Consider the following 15,170-nt stretch of genomic DNA (forward strand, 5'->3'; position numbering starts at 1 on the left):
CTGGGTGAATTCATGACCATGAAGTCGGAGAACGGCCTGGTTTTGAGACCGTGCTAAGGGCGAAAACTGCCAGCCCCTGATCCAGCTGAGAAATGCTGGATGACTCGTTGCTGAAGCGAGTCAGATAGTCTCGGAGGCACTCCGCCTCACCTTGCTGCAGGCCCATGAGCTCTACAGTAGTCGTCTCTCGGCGATTTGCCGTGGAAAACTTGCTCTTGAACTTGGAGGAGAGATCGTCCCACCCAGTAATTGAGCCTTCTTTAACTCCCTTGGAGATCCACGCCTGCGCGACCCCCTTGAGAGTGGTTGGAAAATACTTGCACCAAGTCGCTTCGACCTGGGGCAGAGATGCATGTGAGCCTCATATGAGGCAATATGGTCCTTCGGATCCGAAGTTCCATCATAAGTAATGTGCGACGGGATTTTAACCGTCGGCACATGAGATTCCAGTATCCATTGCTCGAATGGAGAACTGGAGGGCAACATTACGGCCTTGCCCTTATTCCCAGCCGAAGGGACCGCGCTCCGCCCTCTTAGAGAGGTAGAAGTGGTTTTCGTCCCCGGTTGGGAGGTCTGGGCCTCGACTACAGGGTAGGAAAGGCGGCTGTGCACGCTCCGTTCCCTATCGCCGAGACGGTCGTGAACGCTTCGGCGAACAGTTTCTGGACGAGAGGCAGAACTGCTGCTTTTATGGGTTCTGCTCGTAGTGAGCTGAGTGGAAGACTCCCTGAAGAAGTGAGAGTTCCTGTTTCTCTCCCTCTCAGTTCTCCAGGTATCCTCCTCCCATTCGCCAAGCTCCTTGAAAGAGGAGAGTTTCCCCCCCTCCTGGCCGAGGCTCCTCCGCTGGTTTCTGGTTTGCGGAGGGGTTCGGTCGCGTGGAGGTGGCATGTTTTGGGCCTTCATGGCTTCCATGAGGACCGCTAAGGCTCTCACTACCTTCTCCGAGTTGGGCCCTGTCAAGGGTGTCCGCGGCTGAGAGCGAGAGCGGGTGTGAATGCTCCGAGATTGGCTCCGGGCCTGAGATTGGGTCCTTTGAGTGGACCTGTTGTCCTCATTTGACCGAGGCGGGCTCGGTGGATGATTGGACTGGATGATAGGAGATTCGGATCTCTCCCTAGGCTCCTCATGAGAGTCGGGTCCCGCGGAGGGGCTCCTATCCCGAGGAGGAGACAGGCTAGGAGTGGGGCGTTCTAAGGGACCCCCTCCTAGTGATTTTCGGCGTTTTCTTAGAGGAGAAGCACCGTCTTTTTTGTTCTTACGATTCTTAGCCATTGAAAACTAAGATTGAGGTAGAACGATTGAAATCGGCTTAAAGATTTTTTGAAAGTCTTCCCCACAGACGGCGCCAAATTGTTTCGGGTGAAAACAATGGAACCTTGCCGAAGGTCCTGTGAAGTGGTGAAGACTGGGCTCGGTCCAAATGACGTTGGGCCAAGGATTTCCTGCACAGCAAACACACGTAAACTAACCTCGGGGGTGTTGCCGAGGAAGGCCCCTCCGATGCTAAAGTCAGTACAATGTGTAGAGAGAGAAAACTATGCAAGAGAATTAATTGCTTGAGGCTTTTGTGTCTGTTTCTTGTACAAATGTAATATTGATGGCTTTTATACCTTGGCATATATGGGAGAAGTGGGCCTTGGCCCAATTGACTTGCCTTGTGGACTGATCTTGACTTTAGCGCAATTGGAGAGTTGAACCTTGACCTTGGGCTTTTAATTGGATCATTTAATGACTAGGCCCAATTGGACTAAATTGGACCCAAACACTAAGAAACATTAACATGTATTTATTAAACATGTATATTAAGTTCCTTAATTTTGAACGTTTTCAATCCTCAAATATTTTCAAGGTAAAAAAAATAAAATAAAAATCCCTTTTAGTTAATTTCATTTGTGGATGATGACTGATGAGTTAGTTTTTTTTTTTTTTTTTCCCCCCTTTTTTTTTTGTTCACACATCACATTCTGGTAGAATAACAAATCAAGATAAGTTAGATTTTGTTCCGATTGATGATAAAAGAAAACAAGTTAAAAATAGCTCAAATCAATTCTAAACCGAGCCAGCCCTGTACGATGCACAAACTTCTAATTCTCACATTAGGGCCACCTGGTAGTTTTTCTCATGCATATGAACAACATACGAGCATCTTCAATGGTAAGGTATTGTACCTTACCTTGCCATATACTCGTAAGATGTTTAAACTAGTAAGCCCTGTAGTTACAAAGTGTTCCAATGGCCTTGTAGGCTTGTAGCATATTGTAACTTGGACAATTATGAGTCAGAGTACTACATTATAAACAGAACAAAACAGCAAATTAGGCCACGATCTTATAAGAAGACGGTCCAATTTTTTCCGTGAATTTTACCTTAAGTTGCCACACAGAACCAAAGACATAAGAGAGCTAATCTATAAGAAAAAGGGGCCAAAAAGCCCAAATATCAATCGCAATACAACCCTAATAAAAAAAAAGCCCATTAGCAAACCGGTGAAATCTAAGCCGTCTATTTTAGGGCTTAGATAAGAAGCCTCAGTTTTAAAACCCTAATTACTTCATTTGTCGCCTCTTCTCTCATTCTCCCACCCGAAAACCCTACGTACTCTCACTCTCAGGTAATCTCTCTTCTCCCTCTTTCTTCATCTTCTACATTTTTTCAATTATTACAGATTACAGATTTTAATCGATTAACTGGTATGATTGTTGTTCCAAATGTTTGTTTTAACTCTAATTTTTCTGCAATCTTTTTTGATTAATTTTCTGCATTTTCATGATAATCTTACCCTTTAATTTTGGTATTAGATGCAATTGTTTGTTCGATATGAAACATACAAAGTATTATTTGAGCTCAAATTGATTAAGTTTTTTTTGTGCTACTGATTTCCTTGCAATCTTGCTGCATTCATGAATTTGGTTAGCAGATTATGTTTATTTTTTATAAGATTTTTTGCTGATTAATGTTTTGCTTGGTTCTGTAAACTTTAATTTACATGATTTAGGGGATTATTTATAACATATATTAGTAATATATCATGCGAAATGGCGTAAGTCTATGTTTGATTGATTGTGTAATTATGCTAAAATTTGGTAATAGGATTTGTAGTCATATGAAAAGGCTGGATATTATCATTGCAATATAAGAAATTGGAAATTTTTAGGTCACATACTTGATTTTTGTTAGCTGTTTTGCTGATAATGTGAGCATGATTTACCTTATATTATATATTTTATTACTCTTGCAACTATTTCATTTCTGGCTCTTAATTGTTTAGCCTGCTGTGTTGCCACTACAAAATGCATGATTCATCAAAAAAGCTTACATGTTGCGCCACAAGTTGTACACATTGTATCATTATTGTAGTGTCTGACTCGTCTAATTTGTGAATTACTTTGATGAATTGGACCTTAATTTGAGTGTTGAAGATTCTCATAACCATAAGATTTTACAAGTTCCCGGCCTGCCATGCTATTGGTTTGTTGTGAGGTGACTGTGGTTCTGCAACTTAGAATTTGAGTAGGGATATTCCTAAAACTATTGGAAATCTACATTTGAGATGATAAATTTAGAATATCGTTTTACTGAAGCCATATTTTTTGCTGGTCTGTTCAGGTAAGCCATGGTGAGGCACAACAATGTTATCCCTAACGGGCATTTCAAGAAACATTGGCAAAACTATGTCAAGACATGGTTTAATCAACCTGCTCGCAAGACCAGGAGACGTCTTGGTATTGTACTCTATTTTTCTAAGTGGTAATTTTAGTTTTTAGGGCCTTTGTTGAATCAGTTTAAGTCTAAACACTGTTGTTGTATGCAATTACAGCTAGGCAAAAGAAGGCCGTGAAGATCTTCCCAAGGCCAACTGCTGGACCTCTTCGCCCAGTTGTTCACGGTCAAACTCTGAAGTACAACATGAAAGTTAGGGCTGGAAAAGGGTTCTCCCTTGAAGAATTGGCGGTAATTGTTTTTATTTCAGACATTCTGTATGAATGATGCTATTGTTGTTGCTATGTGAACTAGTGTTATGTGTCATAATTTGTGGAATGGAATATGTTTTGCTTATACATGGCACTAGATGAAATGGAGATGTAAGCATGATGATGGAGATTTGATAAGGTTGACTTCAATTTTACTTCTGGATTGCTTGGTTTTAAAAAGTTTTAATGTGACTTTTACCTTGAGATCAGTGTTATTGTTATTTATTTTGAGCCTCTTACATAATTGGTTTGTAGTTTATAAGTTAATCTCTCATTATAGGCATATGCATGATTCTGTATTTTTTGTTAATGCAAAGACAAAGGCGTGTAGCTAGAATTTACCTGTAGGATATTGTAACATTTGCATGCTTCCCTATTTCTCAAGTCTATGAGAGTCTTGACTATTCGAAGTGTTTTCAGAGCATAAAATGTTGCTCTGGTTAAAAGTGATCATTGTTTTGTTAAACTCTTTCCATATATAGAAGAGTTCAATTGCTGTGTTAATGTATGCTCTGGTCTAGGAACGCAACAATTTTTAATTTCTTATTATACATGGTTGGATTCTTGACATTACTTAGATGTGGTGTCATTTGAACTCTATTGTCTCCTCTGTAATTTATGCTAGTAAAGGAGTTTTAAAGTACTCTGTTATCTTAAACTGTATGTTGAAGTGTATCCTTGCTATTTTAGTGGTAAGAAATAGTGTGGCTGTCTACATCTTGCTGATCCCCATGTTTCTCTACTAACATCTCTTTATATGATTTTCTTATGTTTTAGGGTGCTGGTATTCCCAGGAAGCTTGCTCCCACCATTGGCATTGCAGTTGACCACCGACGCAGAAATCGTTCACTCGAAGGTCTGCAGACAAACGTGCAGAGGCTGAAGACCTACAAGGCTAAGCTCGTTGTCTTCCCAAGGAGTGCAAGGAAGTTCAAGGTGATGTGACTTTTTATGATTTTGATTTACATTCTATCTTTTGGAACTTTGAAAATGATCATTAGTTTGGTATTTTGGCATCTAATTTATTGTACTTTTCTGTCACAGGCTGGTGATTCTACTCCAGAGGAACTTGCTAATGCTACCCAGGTCCAAGGCCCATACTTGCCTATTCAGAGCGAGAAGGCACCAGTGGAGCTTGTGAAGGTTACAGAAGACATGAAGTCTTTCAACGCTTATGCTAAGCTTCGACTTGAGAGGACAAACAAACGCCACCAAGGTATTAGACTGAAGAGGGCGGCTGAGGCCGAGAAGGAAGATAAGAAGTAAGGAGTCTTCAGGCTTGGATTATTAGGGAATCTTTAATCTTTCTTGTCTAAATTTTGGCTCCAATTTTGTGTTTTATGATATTTTGCCAAGACTGCAATACTAAAAAGACCGAGTAGTTTCTTTATTTGCTTAGACAGATATTGTTGTTGGAATCTTAAATGCGCTTGAGTTGCCATGAATGACATAGTTGTTGCTTGCAAGTGCTTACGAGCTGGGATGAACACATCGGTAGCACTTTGTCTATTGGCCATGATGCTTAGTGTGATTTGTCTATGTGTGATTTCTATAAAATCTACATAATTATTTTGATGTCTTACGCGAGTTCTACCATGTCAAAATGATTTCATATTTTCAAAATAAAATATTTAATTTCAACATTATGGAATTTAAGTATTTAACCATTTATTCTAACGTTCTATTTAATTTCTAAATTGTAAATAAATAAGCATGAAAGGATCAAAGTTGGCAAGTATGTATTATTTTGTACATTTAAAGAAATCTCAATCAGTCTTAGAATCTTGTAGCTTAAAAAGACAGCAAGATGGTTGGTTTTGCATGAGTTTCAATAATGTCTATGTTACATACCTAGTTATATACCTAGTAATAGAGTTGTCCAAAATTGCCATTAGTTCAACTAAAACATTATTGTTTAAAGAATTTAATTGTATTCCAAATTTCCAATAGATAAGCCTAACAATATTCAAAGATGATATGTTAATGTGAAGATAAGATGATATTGATTCCCTTAAATGGGCAACAGGCAGTTCAAAATCCAATTGTGATCAAAATCCAAAATTCTGTACATTTCATATCAGTTGCTACTAAAGTTTTTAATTCCAGTGGCTATATAACTATAAATATATAATAATAACTCTAAGAGATTCTATATACTTAATATTGATGAATAGACTTAAAAGTAAACCTAGTTGAGATTTGTGGTGCCCAATTGTATATTTGACGTTGGGTTGATGCATGACACCATTTCCTATGTTGTGTTGAAGGTTTATAATACTGGTATACTTTGATATTTTTATATTTAAATCTTTTTTAGGCTTTTAAGTGAGATTATTAATCATGATTCATGAATTATTAAATCTCCCTGAGACAAGTGCATGAATCGAACTTTCTTCTCCTTTATTGGGCTGTCCCGACTCATTTCATAATCTTTGAAAGTTCAAAGGGGTCAATCAAATACAATACAAATTCTTAGCCAGAACATCATAGAACAATGACAACACGGATCAACTCATATATTATCATAAAATGGTGAATTATATGCTCTAAAAAGTACATTGTACTATCATATACGAGTTATAAAACATGTTAAATTAATTCATTCATATAATAATTTTTTATATTTATGTGTGAACTTGATATGACCAGATATTTCTATTTACAATCTTTACAAGTAGCTCATGGCTTATGGTCGTATGAAACCAACATTCTTTATAGGTATTCTTTTCAACTTTATTATTTATATAATTTTTTTTTTTTTGGTCTTCCCTTAATACAAGAACAAGAAGATCATTAAACTTCATATACCTTTCATTTATTTTTTTCCTTTTAAAAAATCTTCCACAAAGTATCAACCAATCACAGAGGTCGATCAGTTCACAATAATACAATATAAGACAATATATATTACTATGTGATATGGTTACTTGAAGTAGAAGACATACAATAATGAAATTCAATATAGTTTATGATATTAGCACTGATTGTGCCCTGCACATTTTAATCCTTAAGCTCATCAAAAGTTAAGCAAGTAAAAACACATGCTGAGTTTGCAACATGTATAGTGGAATACATAATTAGAGAGGAAATAAAGTGTTAGCTTAATAATAAACCAGTTAAATACATTGATTAGAATTTAGGTGGGTCTATATATGCACTTTCTCTCTTATAGTTTTTAGAATTGAATGGAAATATTGCAAAGAATTAGTCTTAAATATCATTTGATCTATATTTAATTATGATTAATAACAACAATATTTGCACAAACTATATATATGTTCTTATCTCATGTGTTGAATTATTCCACATACGAATTCTTTAACATATTTATGTTACAAGTAGAAAATATAGATAGGCAATTAGGCATGCATGATTTGTTGGCCACTAACAATACAACAATTAGTATTACATACTCCTGGATCACTGTACGTACTCCACTACTCCATACCCAATATACTTGAGTTATTTTGCCTAGGTCTTATGTTATTTTACTTAAAACCCTGTGTTATTTTGCTAAAATAATATGTTATTCACTTATTTACTTTAACATTATGTATAAAAAAAAACATGCATTTATTAAAATAACATGTACTTATTTAAAAAATAACATATATATAAATTGAAATAATAAGAGGTTCACATCAAAATAACATGAATTTTATAAATCCGGAGTATAGCGAAAGGATCAATGTTGAAAAAAAAAAACAACATGCAAATATAAAATAACATATACTTATTTTAAAATAACATATATATAAATTGAAATAACAAGAAGTTCATATTAAAATAACATAAATTTTGTAAACTTGGAGTACCATGGAATTTGGGACAATCCAAACCAAATCAAACTATTCACTAAACTAAAGATGTTAAAATTAAAAATTAAAATCTAGGGATGTTTCTATGAAGACAAAAATAAGTTGTTACGTAGATTATCTATAATTTATCATCCTCTTCTCTTCAAAATCATATTATTTTGTGCACTTTTTAAAGTAAATTTATATTTGTATCTTTTTTGATACACAAAGTAATATTTGTTACACGTACATAACTTTTTTTTGAAAGCAAGGACATAACATATACTTCCTCTGTTCTTTTTTATTTGACCTGTTTCTTTTATCACGCTTGCTAATGCAAAACTTTAACGATCAATAACTTGAATTCCCCATAAGTAAAAATTATAAAATTTATATATTATGATAGTATTTATTAAGACGAATACAAAAAGATCCCACATGAATATGTTTTTTCTTATATATTATTCACAAAAGACGGTCAAAGAAGGGGTGATGAATAGTGTAAAAGTCAAAGCGGGTCAAGTAAAAAAGAACGGAGGAAGTATACTACTAAATATATGGTATCTACTACAGTAGTATATAAGTTATGTGGATGTCAATTAACTTAGGGCCTGTTCACATTTACTGAATTGAGCTGAACTGAACTGAACTGATTAGAGCTGAACTGAACTGAACTGATTGGAGCTGAACTGAACTGAACTGAACTGAATTGAGCTGAAATGAATATTTTATAAGAGAGGGAAATTAAGAGCTGAACTGAATTGAACTGATTAGAGCTGAACTGAACTGATTGGAGCTGAACTGAACTGAACTGAAATTAAGTAAATATGAACAGACCCTTAGTTGATTAAAATTTAGGTGGTAATACCTAAGATTTGAGATCAAATTTGTTCCACTATTCTACATTGTAATCTTTGCGGCCTATTTCTATCAAATTTTTTAAAAAAATCATGCTAAATCATGACATATATTCTAACAACTTTTTTAAAATTTTCCAAAAGGAAATTTTTAACAGAATTTAGTCATGCGTTCCTTACTGTCATAAGTCATCCTAAATCATGACACAAAAGTATAAAACTCTTTACCATTTATTTTTTGGTTACAAATTATGTCATGCGTGCACCTACTACTCAAGCAAAAGCCCACAATTAAGAAAATGACAAGTACATAGAAATTAATATTTTTTTTTTAATGAGTCAAAAACGTCAACTCTTATCATCTCATGCTAGCTTTTTAGCCCCCATATAAGGATTCTCTCTTCCATACACAACACACGCTCTTTCTTATTCCTCTTTCTTCACTAACCTTGCTTTGATACCTTCCAAATATCTCCTCTCCATATCTTAAACATCCACATATGTATAAAAATTCGCGAGTTTCAATCGTTTATATTTCATTTTTCCCATCTTTAGGTTCATCAAACCTCCTCTAGGGTTTAATTCTGGGGTGGGTTGATTAACGAGAGGTTTTAGTTCAGTAAGTTTATTTCTTCTATCATATTATAATTTTTTTAATTACTTCAATTTAATACCTCATGTTATATTATTTGTATGATCACTTATCTAGTGACTAGATAAGCTAAATTTGATCTCATGTCGTGATATTATTCTTGAATAGTTAGATTGTGTGATCGTGAACATATGTACGTAGATGATGCAAGGTCCTACAGAAGTAATGTGTAACAAAGAAACAAGTGACCAACGACAAGAAGTGAAAGTAGTAGCAAGTGTTGTTATTACACCTTCGACTAATCCCAACCACGTCGTTATTGATGAGGTTAGTTCTTGTACGTTTCTTACGTTCTTTCTCTTTATGAAAAATACTTGCATCAAATTTTCAAATTTATGATGATTTCTTTTTTACTGAATTTATGATGCTATATATTTTTAACATTTTTTTTTTCCCATTACATTGTCATTGTTTGAGTTATTTTGCTATACATAGCATTAGAATTAGTTTAATTTGTATAATCATAATACGAAGTACATACAAAGGAACAAAGTACATTATTGTTTACAATTGTGTCACATACTTCGTATCATACAATGACCATACACCGTGATAGTTTTATCAAATTTCCAATTTATATCAAACGAAGATATGTGTGCATACTAATAGCTTAGGTTATACATATTTCGTAGGTTATGTTATTATAATAATAATCATTTACAATATTTGAGAAAGGTTTTCAATAGATTGAGTAATACAAAATCAATTGAGAATTTGTTCAAACCTTGTAACAATATACTTCATATATATGATCAAGGATTTCTCTTAAACAAAATGTACTCTAGATCAATCAATGCTTTTTCATAGTTTCAACTGTACGTCACAACCCATACACGAAACACCTACTACTAGCTAGTGTATCGTGTTTGTTGTGTGCGAATGTAAGGGTGTCAATTGATTCATGTATTGGCCAAAATATGTGCACTTTTTGCAAGTGATTCAGTTGCATTTCATGCAAGATTTGTTGCCAATACTATTGGTTTGTTGGTTGTTTTTTCATCCTTACTAGTAGTATGGGAAAGGAATGTAACAGTTAGAACATATAATTTGATTAATTTATTATTTTCCAATGGGAGCCCACAAAACGCACGCTTGTAATTTATAAAACCGTCATAATGAAATTTTATTAGTAGTTCTATATTAACATTATCTCAATTAGTAATTATACTGTGGAGAAAAATTGGAACATCTTTTAGCAAAATCATGTTTTTTGATTTGATATTTAGGTTAGCATGGGTTCTCTTTTATCACTTTTATTGTGAATTTTACATGAAATTCAACTTATATAACACACGAGAATTCTTCCTTTTTGTAAAATAATTCATTATAGTGGGATATCATATCATTACGAAGAATGTAGTGGGACCAAAAAGAAGAAATTTAAATGCATCTATTTTTCGCATGATGCTATTTATCCTTTAATCACAATATATCATTTTAGCCTTCTTTTGACACTTGAAAAGTGATCATTTTATAAATATACAAATATTACAAAAAAAAAAAAAAAAAAAAAAAAAAAAAAAAAAAAAAAAAAAAAGAGAAAAAAAAAAGAGAAAAAGACAAGAAAATGTACACATAAAACATTTAAACCCCTCTTTTTTTTTTTTTTTTATAAAAGGAAATTGTCTATAATCAATAACTAACTTGGTCAAGGTAACTCAAGATCCTAAAGAAAACCCTTTATGATCTCCAAGAGTAACATGACAAAGATAAATATGACTAGATGTAACTACAAAAGGCATCGAGCTTCAAATCTTAGATAAATATTACACGAGTATTATTGCATGATTTTGGACTAATACTCAATCCTTAAAAATAAATTATCATCTTGATCTATATGGAAAAGATAATAGGAAGTAAATCTAAAAAGTAGTGCAAATAGTGAAATTGGTCCAAGATTTGCGGGTTGGTAAGTGTTTAGTGTTTTACAAGTGGCCCAATAAAGGCCCACAAAAGTTTCGAGAAAGAAATAAGGCTGCAACTTTGTGAAACATTAAATGGACCATAAAACCATTAAGTGCTTCTGTTGGGCCCTTTTTGGTCTTATTACGCATGCGCAGCCCCAACCCTACTCATTTTTTTTTTTAAGAAAATCTTCATTATATTTTCTCTTTTTACATGCTTTTACAAACGAGAGTGATCCTTAAGTAATGATACAAGGAAGAATTAGCTTTTAAACCCCCTCTATTTTTTTTATTTTATTTTTATTACAAACACCAAAAGAAAACTTTATTAGTTAAATCCAGTATCAATGAAAATGTTTATTTATCAAATAACTTAAGCAATGTTTGGTGAAAAGCTAAAAGCTGAACTTGATTGAATTAACTGATTTTTGATCAGTTGATTGTATTAGTTGATTGTTTTCTTAAAATTGTTTGATTATTCAAAATGAACTCTACAGACATTGACTTTTTTGTGGTAAGATTTTAGGTTTTTTTTTATTTTTTTTATTTTGAGGGAAAGGTTTTAGGTTAAATAAGTGTATTATTGTCATTTCACCTTAAAAAGTTTAATAAGTTGATGATAAAACTCCTCCAATCAACTAATTGAAAATGAGCTTATTTGATGGATACTAATCTTAAAAGTTATAAGCAGATAGTCAAATGAGGAGAAAATACAACACAATTTGTTAATCAACTAACACATCTTTTTATATGTATCAACTATCAATCAATAAGTTTTCATTAAGTACCGGCCCATTCTAATTACGAAATGTCATAAATTTGCAATTATTGTTAGTTAGACTTGCTTGTCAAATGAGCGCAAACGAGACAAGTAAACCAAAATCTACTAACAATGATCGTTCGCCAAACAAAGCCTAGATAATACAATTACCATAAAAAGAAAGTACGATGTACAGGAAAAAAAATCCATCAAAATCTGAAGCAGAAGAAATGAAGTTCAAAGCTTTTACGCACAAAATCAAGAAAGTGACGTTACAAGAACAAGAAAACATTTCTTCACTACTCTCGTGTGAGTAATGCGTCGATATTAACAATTTAATTCGTCTTCTCCTTCGCTTTCTCTCTCTTCTTTCTCTCTCTACAAAATATAGTTTTGTCCTGTAAAACGTGGATCATCGAAAAAGATAGTCATCGATGAAGTGGGGTTTTACGTCACCAATTTTATTAATATTTTCAGATGGGATCAATTTTTCTTTCTCATGGTTCGTTTCTCTAACCTTTTATTCTCTTTAAAGTTCCTTTTTTTGATTCAATCATCTTTACAATCTGCTGGATAACTGGGTTTGATGTAAATTTGGGTCGTGATTGTTGAAATTAGGTGAATTTCTTCATCTGGGTCTCTGTTAATGTCGTTAATTTGGCATATTTATGGGTGTTATTAGCTCAATTTGATGTTTTTCAATAGGAAATTTGTTGGATTTTGCAAATTTTTTTGGCAATTGGGTAAATTTCTGTATCTGGGTTTGTGTGAATTAGTTTAAATATGTTGCAAATTTTGGTGATTGAATTGATTGATTTTGTTTCTTTTTTGAGAAATTAACTGTATTGCTTTGACTTCAATTATATACAATAGCTAATTTTAGTGGGCATGTATTGATTTTTCTTTAGTTTCCTTCAATTGGGAGCAAATAATTTATAGTTTTTGTAGTTTCTGGGAATATTAGTTGAAACTTGATACCCATTGGTAAATATGTTGGAATTTTTGTTATTGAATGTGCAGAAACTTAGGCATACAGGTAGCAATAGGCAAACATCCATTGAGATGGGGGCACATGATGCAGTAAGATATTCTGGTATTGATGAAGACCTACCTTCACCTAGGGCTGAGAAATCTCGAAAGATTTCGTTACTGCCTCTTATTTTCCTCATCTTCTATGAGGTTTCGGGCGGTCCGTTTGGGGTGGAGGATAGTGTTGGGGCAGCAGGACCTTTGTTAGCTCTTGCAGGATTCTTAGTTTTCCCCTTTATATGGAGTGTGCCTGAGGCTTTAATAACGGCGGAAATGGGAACTATGTTCCCTGAAAATGGGGGTTATGTGGTTTGGGTTTCAGCTGCTTTAGGGGACTTCTGGGGTTTCCAGCAAGGTTGGATGAAGTGGCTTAGTGGTGTTATTGATAATGCATTATATCCCGTTTTGTTTCTTGATTACTTTAAGGCAGTAGTTCCTATCATTGGTCATGGCTATCCAAGGACGATTGCAGTGCTCGTTTTGACTAGTGCCCTCACTTTCTTGAACTATAGGGGTATGACTATTGTTGGGTGGGTTGCTGTTCTTTTGGGCGTGGTGTCCATTCTTCCTTTTATTGTCATGGGAATATTATCGATCCCAAGAGTGGAGCCTTCGAGATGGCTAGTAGTTGATCTTCATAATGTCAACTGGGGTTTGTATTTGAACACTCTCTTCTGGAATCTGAACTATTGGGATTCAGTAAGTACACTTGCTGGTGAGGTGGAGAACCCAAGGAAGACTCTTCCAAAGGCTTTGTCTTATGCCCTTATCTTTGTTGTGGCTGCCTATTTCTTCCCTCTCTTAGCTGGCACTGGGGCGATTCCTCTTGACCAGAGTCAGTGGTCTGATGGTTATTTTGCTGACATTGCCAAAATTATTGGTGGTACGTGGTTATGTTGGTGGATCCAGGGTGCTGCTGCAATGTCTAACATGGGGATGTTTGTTGCTGAAATGAGCAGTGATTCATTCCAGCTTTTGGGGATGGCAGAGCGAGGCATGCTTCCTGAGATATTCGCAAAGAGATCTCGTTATGGGACCCCTTTACTTGGCATACTGTTCTCAGCATCGGGTGTAATTTTGCTATCTTGGTTGAGCTTTGAGGAGATAGTGGCTGCTGAAAATTTCTTGTATTGCTTTGGAATGATATTGGAATTTATAGCATTTGTGGTGCTGCGCATAAAACAACCAACTGTCGCTCGACCTTACAAGATTCCATTTGGGACGGCTGGAGCTATACTGATTTGTATTCCTCCAACCATATTGATATGTGTGGTTCTTGCTCTTGCATCTGTTAAAGTCATGGTTGTGAGCCTCATAGCTGTGGCGATTGGGCTGGTGATGCATCCTGCACTCAAGTATATAGAGAAAAAAAGATGGCTGAAATTTTCAGTTAGCTCTAACCTTCCTGATCTTGAAACAGAAGCTCATGATAACACTCAGTCTTTGGTTCCATAGCATAGCAAGCTGCAATGAAGAAAAGGCTAACCATATTCTAGAAATTAAAGTTGCATTTTGAGAATATAATGGTCTTTACATCTTTCAGGTAATGTGTATGTTGTAGCTTTATCTCCACTTGTGCTTTTGCCTTGCTATTTAACTTCTGATCATGGCTGGTTGCTGTATATCATCTTGTTTTAATAGTGATGATCAGTGCAATGGCAATTGGGTATTCTGAATCAGTGTTATAGCTTTTATCTAGTTATAAGTTCATGACTCTTTTACTCAGGCTTACTGCCTTACCTTCTTGTGATTAATCATCTTTGATATTTCACCACTCCACCCCCACCCCCCTTGCATGGAGAAGCTATTGTAATGGTCTCTTTTGTCCTGAGGAGTACTTCTTACCTTCATTGCTTGGAGAAGGCTCCTATTTTTTTGCCCCTGCAAAAGGCTTCCAAGAAGGAAATTTCTAGTATCAGCAAAATACGGAATTGGATCCTTTGGATTAATGGTTTTTTTTTTCCTTTTCAAAAAGAGGCAAAAATAGCCGTGGCCTAAATCTCATTGCAAAGTTTAGATGCTTTCAGTAGTTTTGGAAGCCCCCTTCTGCTGTATTAAGTATGAAAGTTATAGTATTCAATAGAAAGTCTGTCACGAGAGTAAAGCTTTGTACAATTGATCCTCTGCCCTGCCTTGGTGCTTTTTAAATCAAAGTTCAGTAGTTGTAGTTTTATTTCTGCTTGTATTTAACTGCCTTTGT

The 15,170-nt window shown here is 34.8% G+C and overlaps 2 protein-coding genes across 7 annotated transcripts; both read left to right on the plus strand.

Moving 5' to 3' along the window:
• Positions 1–2,500: 2,500 nt before the first annotated feature.
• Positions 2,501–5,437, plus strand: LOC145597416 (large ribosomal subunit protein eL13z-like). Its single transcript, XM_081653574.1, has 5 exons — positions 2,501–2,611; positions 3,607–3,722; positions 3,818–3,951; positions 4,749–4,907; positions 5,016–5,437. Exons 2-5 carry the CDS (start codon positions 3,614–3,616, stop codon positions 5,235–5,237), a joined length of 624 nt encoding a protein of 207 aa, XP_081509700.1. The 5' UTR covers positions 2,501–2,611; positions 3,607–3,613; the 3' UTR covers positions 5,238–5,437.
• A 3,570-nt stretch (positions 5,438–9,007) lies between these two features.
• On the plus strand, positions 9,008–14,675 carry LOC145598825 (putative polyamine transporter At1g31830). 6 transcript variants are annotated; one of them, XM_081655212.1, is made up of 3 exons: positions 9,008–9,244; positions 9,390–9,544; positions 12,962–14,675. In XM_081655212.1, the coding sequence occupies exons 2-3, from the start codon at positions 9,419–9,421 to the stop codon at positions 14,423–14,425; spliced, it is 1,590 nt and encodes a 529-aa protein (XP_081511338.1). In that variant the 5' UTR covers positions 9,008–9,244; positions 9,390–9,418; the 3' UTR covers positions 14,426–14,675. The 6 variants fall into 6 exon arrangements, with proteins under 6 accessions (XP_081511338.1, XP_081511339.1, XP_081511337.1 ...); XM_081655213.1 differs by having other exon boundaries at positions 9,419–9,544; XM_081655211.1 differs by having other exon boundaries at positions 9,009–9,244; positions 9,386–9,544.
• Positions 14,676–15,170: the final 495 nt, after the last annotated feature.

This window comes from Chenopodium album, chromosome 20 (assembly GCF_948465745.1).
Source record: "Chenopodium album chromosome 20, dcCheAlbu1.1, whole genome shotgun sequence".
Taxonomy (NCBI): domain Eukaryota; kingdom Viridiplantae; phylum Streptophyta; class Magnoliopsida; order Caryophyllales; family Amaranthaceae; genus Chenopodium; species Chenopodium album.